At 38.5% G+C, this 12,111-nt stretch overlaps 1 protein-coding gene across 1 annotated transcript; it reads left to right on the top strand.

Annotated features, from left to right (window-relative positions):
• The first annotated feature begins 7,379 nt into the window (after nucleotides 1-7,379).
• LOC106522691 (vasorin) lies at nucleotides 7,380-10,905 on the top strand. Its single transcript, XM_014015814.1, has one exon. It carries the CDS (start codon nucleotides 7,417-7,419, stop codon nucleotides 9,529-9,531), a length of 2,115 nt encoding a protein of 704 aa, XP_013871268.1. The 5' UTR covers nucleotides 7,380-7,416; the 3' UTR covers nucleotides 9,532-10,905.
• The last annotated feature ends 1,206 nt before the right edge of the window (nucleotides 10,906-12,111 follow it).

Genomic DNA, 12,111 nt, shown 5'->3' with positions numbered 1-12,111 from the left:
TGTGTGTGTGTGTGTGTGTGTGTGTGTGTGTGTGTGTGTGTGTGTGTGTGTGTGTGTGTGTGTGTGAGTGATTGTGTCTATTTTCTTTCTAACCACAGCATATTTCTTTAGACTTTGTTTAAGAGACTGGTCACTTTGAGTTATAGACTCAACATCTCAAGCTAATGACTAACCAGTCACTCACTGGCAGGTTTTAGATTTTCCTTTGTTTGTTTGTTTATTTTATTGTCTTTTTTTCTTTTAGAAGGATGAGTCAAGCTTAATTTTACAGAGGAGATGTACCACYCCTCAAATTCCCAGTGCATTTCTGTCATAGCAGCAGATTCAAAGCTTGCATACCTGTTCCAGACAATAGAGCACCAAAGTGTGTTACGGCTTGGCTGTGGTCCCTGTCAAAGAATGACTGATTGGTAGATAATCCAGTTTGTTGGTTGTCGCTGTCATAACTGTAGTGTAGCTATTTCAACATCAACGCCATTTGGGAGTAACCAGTGGGCCTATTATCAGTGTGTGCTGTACATTCTTACATTTTTACCATACCTTTTGTAGTACACTGATTGTAGAGTCTTGGGGACCTAATCTACTAAAGGTTGGCAAGCAAACTTGATGGAGCACACAWAGCTAATCTACCAACCATGTGCACTAAAGATTTGTGTCTGAAAAATGAGCAAAACAGCAGGTACAATCCATTTAGTGTGTTTGCCTTCATGAATATGCAGAATATGATGATTATTATCAGAACATGGGAAATACTGGGAGCACCACAGTGTGGTTTATAAAACCTGAAACTGATTGCGGTTGCTGTTTTTGCATCTATATTCAGCATATTTGAAAGGTAGATGCAAACTGGCACAGCATTATGAACAAATGTCTGTGGTCATTGTGACGAGATGGGGGCGTAGGTACAACGATAGACAACGAAGGGAGAGATGTAGAGATTTGGGATCTTAGTAGATTGTTGTTTTTCACCTGTTATAGCACGAGTTGTGTATGTGTCAGAGAAACAAAAATGTACAGGAAAAACTTCAAGTGCTTAACTAGAAAGCAACTCATCTTTTCACGTTGCCTTCAGTTTTGTCACCATGTCATAGCCCCATAACTGAGAATAACACAGACACATTTTACTGTTGCTTAACCAGCCAAATCCCTTTGAGATCGCAGATCTCTGAAGGCACATATTTTTGGGATGTGGGGAAAACCGTGATACCCGGAGAAAACCCARGCAAACACAATAAGAATGTGCAAACTCAGCACAGAAAGACCCCAGGTCCAAACCGGYGATCGAACCCAGGACCTTCTTGCTGCGAGTCATCGGTGTTAACCACTGAGCCATAATGCTATTCACTGAGAAGGTTTTAGAAGTGAGAAGAAAAAGACGGTTGAACAAACAAAGTAAAGCAGGTAAGAAAAAGGCCTGATTTGGATTCAGTCCAACAGGTGATAAAAGCTTGTAGATGTGGTTGACAATAGGAAGAGGTGGATTTTTACACACCGTGTTATTAATTTGTTCCAAAAGTGATTGGTTGTGTAAGGTCTAATGTGTTAGAAGGTGCTTTGGCTTTGTCTGTTTTAACTGATGGTTTGCACAGATTGTTCAGTCATGTAGCATTGATTGCAGTGCACATCTGCATTATGTGGTTGTCTGGAATACAGATCATTTTACATGTTGAGACGTTTCTATTGGAAATCTGCCACACAACACATGAATGTAAAGGTGAAGGATGGATYTTTGAATTATAAGTTAGAGACCAAAGTGTTTTTACAAGATTAAATGATCACACCTCTGAAAATCTGAACCACATTTCCCTTTGTATGTATGCTCAGTGTAAATTCTAGAAAGAAAACAGTGTTTTTAATGTTTTGTTCAACTTTGTAATATTTTAATAACAGTTACATATCTGGCAACATTTATTATTATTATTATTATTATTGTTGTTGTTGTTGTTGTTGTTGTTGTTATTATTATATTTTAAAGGACAAAACAATAATATAGTGAAATGAAGATAGTTCAAGTATTTTGAAACAGATTTATGTTGAAAGATTCTAAATAATAATATCTTACCTATTGTAGCTTTTTTAATTACCTCAGTTTGAAAAAGCCGTAATTATGACCAGAAGAGCTAATAGCTATCTGAGCACGGGTTCAGGACGCTCATCCATTTTCTTTTACATGCTTTTCTGGTCAGGGTCATGGGTAGCTGGTGACTATCTCCAATGGTCGTTGGATGAGAGGTAGAGAACACCCTGGATAAGTCACCAGTATATCACAGGTCTATAGAGACAAAGGAGACAGACAAACATTCATGTTCACACTAAAGGCTCCCACATACTCAGGCGTACTGTGTGTGTCCATGATATGTGCAGACACCACGCATAATGGGCCTCATGCAAGAACATGTTCGTATTCTTATCCTAAATTTCTCTTACTTTTGTTCYTACAAAGGGTTCGTACGAACATGTCACGTCAGATTCAACAAACTCTTCTATCTTCAGGAAACGTTCGTAAATGAGCTGCGTAAATTTCCACCTGTTCTATCCAGCTGCTCTTGCAGGCGAGAGGAGATTAGCTTAATTACCACCCCAAAAACACCATATAAGGCTATGATTCCTGCCTCAGATATCAGGAAGTGTCCATTCATGAAAATGACAGCGAAAACTTAAAAGAAAAACTTTACGAGTTCAGAGATTGAAGTCTGTCTGTCAGAGATCCAGAAAAAAAAACTGTCATTTTTAGCAGGTCAGCTGTGGGATAAAAAGAGCTGCTAAAAGTATAAACAACTGTGTTAAATCATTTTCATTTATTCAGAAGCCACAGCGCTGCGCACCGTAATCACATTCTCCTAAATCACTCGTACGCACAATGAACAAATCTGTGCGTACGAACGGTTCTTGCATGAGGCCCATTGTCTGCAAATGGTTGAGAGTTCAAACTTGAGCGTACTGATCGCCTGACAAATTCCTTAATTGCTCACAATTTCAGTCATGGTGTCAGTGCACGAGGAGGAAGAGATAGCTTACTTTACCCACGGTCTGAGCTATTTCCTCCCACATATGTTTTGCTCTCTGAAGTCCTATTCCCCCACTGATGTATCATAAGTTTCTATGTTAAAATCTCCTCCGTGGGACACGCTTGTTAATTTGACTCCATTTCAGCCACAAAATGACAGATTCTCAACTTTATCAGTTTGGTGTCATGTCGCATCCAAAACAGTTCATTGAGGCCTCCTCGAGTCTGCGCGGACCTCCGCGAAGTGAAGTATGCCTGAGTACGTGAGGGCCTTTAAGCCCCTCTATTGTCAAGTCTCACTCTATTTGGTTCATGTCTATTCTGTTCTGCTCATGTCCCTCACTGTGTACTGATGAAATAAGTGCATTGCTAAGTTAACAACAGGTTAAATGCTTATAAAACAAAATGTAAAGTGCCTATAAGATGGTAACGTTGCACTTTGCCCTGCTGAAACCAGCTGTTAGCTCATTAATCTGCTCAGAATTAAACTCTCTTTCACCAAATTGTGGTTGTCCAAAGTACATAACTGTACGTAACCTTTTTTACATAACCCCATTTAAAAAGAACTTTCTAAATATTTCTGTGTTCATGATTTATGTGAAGCTGTAAAATCTGTACTTACTTTTGCTTGTGTGTACACATTTCTGTGCAACACACATATACAGGATATACTTTATCTGCTTAGAAAGATTGAAGTTGTTAAACAGATTTTGTTGCTAAGCTCTTCAGCCATGAGGTAACACATTATTCCCCTTTGGGGAGTTGGTACCAATAACTCATGTCCTCTTTTTTTAACTAAAGTGATGTAACCTTCCTGTATGTAAACTCTATAACAATTTATGATCCCCAATTCCCCTCTTTCACTTCTGCCTTTCTTCTGAAGCTGTAAGTGTTTATTAGCTGATTTTTGGTGAGTCTGTTGAAGGGATCTGTTTTAGAGATGTCACCCACCTGCTTTTGTCATCAGTATGTTTAATATTTTGCAGTCCCTTTTTAATGTCTCATAATGCTCCTAGCTGTCAACGTGTGCAGTAAATGAATATCATAACCCCATTCTTGGCAAGATTTCTCCTATTAGCTGAGCTAGTTTTCTTTGCTCTCTCGACACCCGGCCTGAAGCAAATATGAAAGAGCTGCATTTAAATCACAGCAAACAGCTATCAGTGCTCGCTATATTCCAGTTCCAAGAATCGGACTTGAACTTAGGCTGGGAATTCAAACTGTTTATGCAACAGCAACAACTTATAAGGCAAATATAAAAGCACATCAATGCTCTTACCACAGTATACACCTWCTTTCTCCTTGTCTAAGGGAAAAATAAACAGTCAGAAGCAGCATTTATTCTCTAACAAGTCTTATCAAAAATGCATGTCCAATATAAACATTTTTATAGAGTCTTAGATGTAGCTTGTCCTTTTTTTTTTTGGCTCAAATGATATGTTGAGAGGTTGTTAGACATGCATGATGCAGACAGCTCAGTAACAGAAGTAAAAGCTTGGCAATAAATGAGGAATGCTTTAAGATCAAACAGGTATGAATCTTTTTGGCTTTATAAATTTGTGGACTTTTACAGTACACATATTAAAAGCAATAGATTATCCCAAAGGGAAGGACAAGAACAGCATGTCCGGTCTTCAAACAACAAAAGCATGGCAATGGTTGTGGTTGTATGTTACTTTATAACTCTGGTATTTTCTGAAAGAAATGCCCTAAAAATTCTAAAGTACAAATACTTTTTTTACTGTACTTCAGTAAAAATGTTGTTATTTATACTTGAGTAACTATTTTTCAGCCAACTCTCTACTTCTACTACTTACATTTTCATGCATTTATTATTTATCTGGAACTTTTACTCCTTACAATTAAAAAAATGTAAGGGGCGGCTGTGGTGGAGTGGTTAGGGGAGTCAGTTGCTTCCTTGGGCAAGACACTCACCCGCCTTGCCTACAGATGGTGGTCAGAGGGTCTGGGGCGCCGGTGCATGGCAGCCACACCTCTGTCAGTGCGCCCTAGGGCAGCTGTGGCTACAATGTAGTTTACCATCATCAGTGTGTGACTGTGTGTGAGCATGGGTGAATGTCTGTAAGTGTAAAGGGCTTTGGGGTCTGGAGGGACCGTATAAAGTGCTCTATAAGTTCAGTCCATTTACCATTCAAAAAATAGTCAATTACTTTTATTTCAATTAGGCTTGTTTTCAATAAAAAATTATAAAAACTTATCCAGATACATGAAGCCTCCTGGATAGTGGTTGGATGAGAAGTATACCATTCTGACACCTAATTAGTTTGTACAGTCCATCACACCTGCACATGACACAAATCATGTAATYCTCCAGCAGGACATAGCGGGTAGCCTCATTTTAAGATGATCATGGCAGAGAGGCTACATGCAGCTGAAAAAAATAGCAAACAATAGAAAAAAATGTTGGGGGGAGGTCACCTCCCAATAAATGTCATTTAGGAAATTCTAACTGCTCACTTTTACTGAGTATTTTTACTTTTAATACGTAAGTACATTTTACATAAAATGACTTTTTATACTTAAGTACATTAAATCTCAGATACTTTAAGAGATAAGGTGAATACAAGAACACACAAATGTTTTAACTACAGTAAACATAATATATACTAATATATACTATAATAATATTTGACTCAAGTAATGTACTTAGGGGAGACTTTAACTTTTACCAAAGTGCTTTTATGGTAAGATATTGTGCTTGTATTGAAGCATCACTTTGTGTACTTATTCAACACAGAAAAATACACATCATATCTTCATATCTGGGTCCTGTCATACACTTAATGTTTAGAGAATTTAACTTTGGTCTGCAGAGATTATGCAGTGTTTCCCCTACCATTGTACAAGGAGGGTGGCCCGCCACCCCTAATGTAACCAGCTGCCTCACCTAACATCCCACCACCTGCTCCAAAAGCTAAAGTTGATGGTTCGTATTTATTACAGAAGTAAATTTTGACATTTTTCTAATATACTACCACAGTAAGTTTCAATATTTCCTCATACATAACTCACAGGGATAAATCCTCCTAATTTCTCCCTCCCTCCCACTGTATGTCGCGCAGAGCGAAGCATCTAACAACCATAGTTGTATTTTTCACAGCGGCGTCAGAGGAGGAAAAACTTTTTTCTTGGTAACTGAGACAATGAAAAGAAGATGTAGATGTTCACTTGCTCATAAGTCCATGTTACAAATTTAACAATCAGCTTCTGCAAGCGAAGCAGATCATTTTCAGCAACATGTGGAAGTTCACGAGTATGGCATGCAGTTTTAACATAACATCAGCTTCCAGATATATAAAACTGGTTCATGGCTAGKGATATTAGTGATGCAAGTGAGAGATATGTTCTGTAATTAAAAAAGCTGCAATCTCTTTTAATAAATACCAGTATATTATTATATACTACTATATACTGTATTTCTGTTGTCAATCATCATTCTGTGCCTACTGCCCTCCCAAGACCATTATTATACGGCAAACACTGCTATGGATTAATTCATCAGTTTTGTTTTAAAACTCCAAATTCCTCTTTCATCTCTTTTTTGTCCTTTCCTCTCTCAATTCACCTCTCTCTTCTCTAAAGAAAGAGAGAAAATAAAATCTTCAAGTCTGGTCTCCTCCTACCTCTCTCTTATCACCGGGGGAGGACCAAGGTTTATGTGGGCCTCTCATTCTGTCTCACAGTGAGGGATGACTGCAGTGAATTGTGGGTAACAGAATCCAGCTGTGTTGTAGATAGTGTAGTTGTATGTGGGTCTTTGGTGTGAACGCTTGCAGGAATATGTGCACACATCTGTGCAGAGCTGTGTGTTGATCTGTTTCTTATCATTCTGACAGTGATGTTTCTCCTCTATCCTGTGGTCAAATCTTATATAAAAAGATGAGAACACATATTTGTTTGGTTTCTTACTGTGGCAGAAAACAGCTTTGCCAAAGTTATTTATGAATCTAATAGAAAGCAAAAGGAACTGGTTTTGCAGCTTCATGTCATGCCATTACAATGAATTGCCGTTTTGATTGTATGTAGAGTGTACTGGGTTCAGTTGATGTGGCACATGACAGATTCTTGGCTGGATAATAAGGGCAACTGGTTATTATCAAACAACAGGGGAGAGAAGAATATTTAAAAATCGCCATAACATAAAATAGTACTGCATAAATTGCAACTTGAGTTTATTTTTTACATTTTACACAAACGTACAAACCTGCCTAATTAGAGAGCAGTTTTAAGTCAAAAAGTACTGGCCAATTTGATTACAGTTTGAGAAGAATTAAAATAAAATATTTCACTCAGTTCTATTTTTTTTAAAGAATAAGCTCAGCAAGCAAAATGTTAACACTTGTTCTTTCTCTTTTTTGTTTTTTCAGAACTGGAAGGACGCCAACATCATGTTGCCATACCTAATTTTCTTCTTGCTCATCTCTGCTGCGGAGTTGTCCACTGACTGTCCAGAAGTCTGCAAGTGCAGCTCCGTAGAATCAATATTCTGCAACAATAGAAGGTTTATCACTGTACCTCAAGTTCCTGTCACCACCCAACATCTATTCATCTTCCACAATGACATTCCCTCATTATCCCAAAATGACTTCAAAGACCTAGTGGAGTTGGTGACACTAGATCTTAGCCAGAATGTGTTGGCAGAAATTCCCGACAGGGTGTTTGAATCACTGTCAAAGTTGAAGAATTTGGACATGTCTTCTAACAACATTGCTCACATTTCCAAAGACAGTTTCTTTGGGTTGGTTCAGTTGGAAAGGCTGTATCTCCAAGAGAACTGGATACACAGTATTCATTGGGAAGCTTTTGATGGTTTAGAGATGCTGCTGGAACTCAAGCTACAAGGCAACCAACTTACATCTCTGCCTTCTCTTAATTTTCCCAGACTTCTTCTTTTAGATCTAAGCCACAATAACATCCCCACTTTGGGACCCTCAGATTTCCATACCCCCAACTTAGAGGCCCTTAAATTGGCGTCTCTAGGGCTAACCTCTGTAGATGAAGATGTTATAGCCTCTTTGAGGAACCTCCATGAGCTTGACTTATCAGGCAACAAGTTAAGGGAAGTCCCTCAGGCCCTGAGGCAGGACTCACTCAAGGGGCTGATTAAACTTAGTCTGGCATCCAACCCAATAATAGAGCTGAGGGTGAAGGACTTTGAAAAACTGGCTGGTCTTCAAGAACTAGATCTTAGTGGACTTAATCTTCAAGGATTTTCTGAGGGATTTTTTGAAAGCTTTCCAAAGTTGATGAACTTGGCAGTGGCTGAGAACCCATTTAACTGCCAATGTCGATTAGCCTGGTTCCCTGTTTGGTTAAAAGAGAAGGAAGTGAAGTTGAAGGGGCCTGAGATAACCAGATGTCATTTTCCTCTAGTCAATGCTGGAAAAATGCTTTCAGAACTGGAGCACAAAGATTTTGGATGTCCGCAGACCACAACTGAATATGCTGTCACTCACAAAGTAAAGACTTTTGTTTCTCAAATTCCAACCACACCTCCAGTCATCATCCATACTAATGCCATTCATCCTCCTATTCTACCTAGTGAAGACACCATTTCTTCAAGAACAGATAATTACCCCATTTCTCCAGAACATCCAGTCTCACCCAGCTTAAACAGGGAGGAAAACTTCTGCCCCCCAAACATCTGCCTTAATGGGGCCACTTGTATGCTAGACTATCTTGGTTTTGTCAGTTGTTTATGCCCCTCTGGAATAGTTGGCCTCTACTGTGAGAATGAGTTAGAGATTCCTGAGCAACAACCTCCAACAACAAATGTTCCTTCAGTTGCCTCTGAGACACCCAACAAGCCTAATGCAATTACCTCTCTCCAAGTGACCTCCACATCAATCCTGCTTGACCTACACCGTTTCATTGAGACACGGCCAAATATTCGTGGCATCAGGCTGACTTATCGCAACCTTTCAGGACCTGATCGTCGCCCCATCGTACTGAGTTTACCAACGTCCTACCCCGAATACACTTTACGTGGTTTGATACCCAACTGTACCTACTCTGTTTGTGTCAGTCCCCTTGGGGAGAAAATTATTTTTAAGGGTAACYGCTCAATAGAAATGGGGTCATGCACAGAGGCTCGAACTGAGGGGATYCCTGTAACATCTGTGCAGCCTCGAGTGAATGGAAATACATCTATAACAAGCACCCTCATCACAGCTCTGGCAGTCCTAGCACTGGTGATGGGCTTGGCTGTGGTGGTTGGGACCCTCATCTATCTGCGGAGGAAGAGGCAGGCAAATGCAGGAATGGAGCTAGAGCTGGGCCCAGCTGAGCCGGACGCCACTGAATTAGATGGTATAAAACCTTGCATGGACAATGGAATAAATGGCACATTACCTCTCAAGCAACCACAGAAAGATTTTTGCCAGACTTCTCATCAGTCTTCAGTGTTACAACAAAATGGTGGTTTGGACTACYAAGCACCACTGATGCAAGAACATTGCCCATCAAATAATAATCTAGCATCCCTTAAGCCATCTTATTTCTAACAAATACTGAAGAAGAGAGTATTTCAGGATGTCAGGATTTCCTGATCTTGCTATAGCTCAAATAGTGGTTTAATTCTATTTTTCACCCCCATATCAGATGTTTACAATCTGAGAAAGGGCACTTATTATCCTCTGTTGCATACATGATGACATGATGGAATGAATTTAAATTTAAGAGACGCTGAGTGGTGCATTTAGGATTACAGCAAATTTAAAATGTGCTTAACCACTAAAAGACAATGAAGATCATTGAGCAGATTTGAGCGATGGTAAAAAAAATCTAATCAAGTGATTAAATTAAGTGCAATCAATTAAAATGGTCTTGGTAACAAGCAACACCTTCTTGCACTGATCTCAGATGTTCACACTTCCTTTGTTTTTAAAAAAGACTCTTCAAAAGGAGCTTCAATCTTGTTGCTGGAAATGGGAAGTATGAAACTGAAAAAGTGCCTCATCTTTCAGGCCACAGAATTGGAAAACTGATATAAATGAAGAGTTGTTTGAGTCACACAAACTGACATTAAATGGAGTTTCATTCAACTCAAGTGGCACCATGGGGACTAGAAAAAACTTGCACTGAGGAAAAAAAAGGTTGTCTTTTCCAATGCCCTAATCAGACAAGACTGATGGTCATATGGAGATAAAACAAATGATTTATCGTTAGAGACTTGATATTTTTTGTGACTATAAAAGCTGTACATTTTTTTATTTTGATATTGACATCATTTAATGTGAAAAGAACTAAAGTATTTTTAAATGTCTAATAAATTTTAGATGTCTTCAAATCATAACCCACATAGGCTTTGAATTCTCTGGAATTAAAGTTTCTGTGAAAGACAAAAAATAAATAAATGTAAAATGCTGTGATTATTCTGTGCCATTATGAATTTGACTTATTTTTCCTAGCTGATGTCAAGCTATTCTGTTTTTACTGTTTTGTATTTTCACCGCATGGTTTTGTTGTAAATATTCATTCAGTATTGCTATTGTTAAAACACTAACTGTTCCTGTTTTGAAAAATAATTTTATTTAACGTCAATGATTTTCTTTGTTTTTTTCATATTTGTTACAACAGTATCCTAAGTTACAACATTTGTTCAGTGCAGTYATACCAGCTTAAATTCTTGCAAATCCAAATATTAAAGCAACTACAGTGGAAAACGTAACATAAAACTGTATTTATGTTAAAAAATAGGACTCATTGATATCTTCTGTGTGTGTCCAAGGGCCTGTTTGGCATTAAAGACCAGAAATTTTTGCACTGAGCATCAAATTCTGTCATAATCTCTGCTTTCAGCAAAGTGAATGATTGTGGGTATTTAAGGATTTGTGTGCAATTTTACCAGATGCTATAAAAGTCATTGTCAACATGAACTTTTTACGAATGATTGAAAGTTACCATGAGCTGTAAGGAGAATACCTTAATTTTCAAGTGAACCAGAGTTTAATTTTTGGTCTGCATCAAAGATTGATTATGCATTCACACCTCCCCAAACTTAGGCCGGCGTCACACTACAAGAAAATCATGCCGATTTTTGCCCTTCCGACAATCTTAAGGAAGTCCAGATTATCGTGATGGCTCTATAGAAAATCATAGCAGATATTCCCGCCYTGGGTGGTGAGTTAAGAGTGATCTAGTCAGCTCGGAAGGACATCGGGTCCGCTCCAACCTCAAATCGGGGATATTCAACATGTTTGATTTTTTGGCCCGAATATCACAGTGTGTGTTTATTCACCCGAGCTCGCAGCCTGTTGAATGAGACGTGTAGCCAATCAGAAAGCGAGGCGATGTAAACCAAAACTGTCATGACTCACCAGAAAGTCTGCTGGATGTTAAAAGTCCTAAGAAATTGTTTTTCCTCTGGTAAAAATAGTCCACAAGCGATCCACATTGTTTCTTCCTTGTTGCAAATGTTTATTTACTCTGAACTCATGTCTCTGGAGGTCACGTGAGATTTTTCCTCGAACATCTGAATTCTCATGAGATTTCAGGAATTCTCGCGTGATTTAAAATCAGACAGTTCATGAATGAAATATCTTTTCGTGTGTGGTGTGTTGTCTCTTGTCGTGTGGCTGTACACCACACACTGTAGGACCAAACCTGGTATATCCATGATTTTTTTATCCTCGTGTGTGGGCTCTATCAGTCTCTGAAAATCGGCCGACTGCTTTAAAATCTTGTAGTGTGACTCAGCCTTAACCAGACTTTCTAGACAAATGAACTAGAGTTTTAGTAAAGCGGACTAAACAGCGCTGATGTGAGTACACCCTTAGATTGTCTGAATATAGATTGATAGAGATAGGTCTTTGTAACATCACTACAGACTCTTAGGTAAAAGTTTTAATGTTGTATTAAATACTGATGAACATTTTAAGAACAATAGGGGATTTAGTTTGTATCCTCCAGCACTGCATAATATTACATTATTAAGTTTAAACAAAGAACTTGAAATGTATTGGAACCCATTGAGTTTAGTTTTAAATTGTTTTCCTTCACTGTCAAAACCTCAGATGACTTTTTTATATTTACTTTGTATTTGTGTGTGTGTGTGTGTGTGTGTGTGTGTGTGTGTGTGTGTG

Source organism: Austrofundulus limnaeus, unplaced genomic scaffold, assembly GCF_001266775.1.
Source record: "Austrofundulus limnaeus strain Quisiro unplaced genomic scaffold, Austrofundulus_limnaeus-1.0 Scaffold135, whole genome shotgun sequence".
NCBI classification, from domain to species: domain Eukaryota; kingdom Metazoa; phylum Chordata; class Actinopteri; order Cyprinodontiformes; family Rivulidae; genus Austrofundulus; species Austrofundulus limnaeus.
The sequence above is the reverse complement of the archived record's forward strand: the minus strand, read 5'-3'. Positions and strand labels throughout refer to the sequence as shown.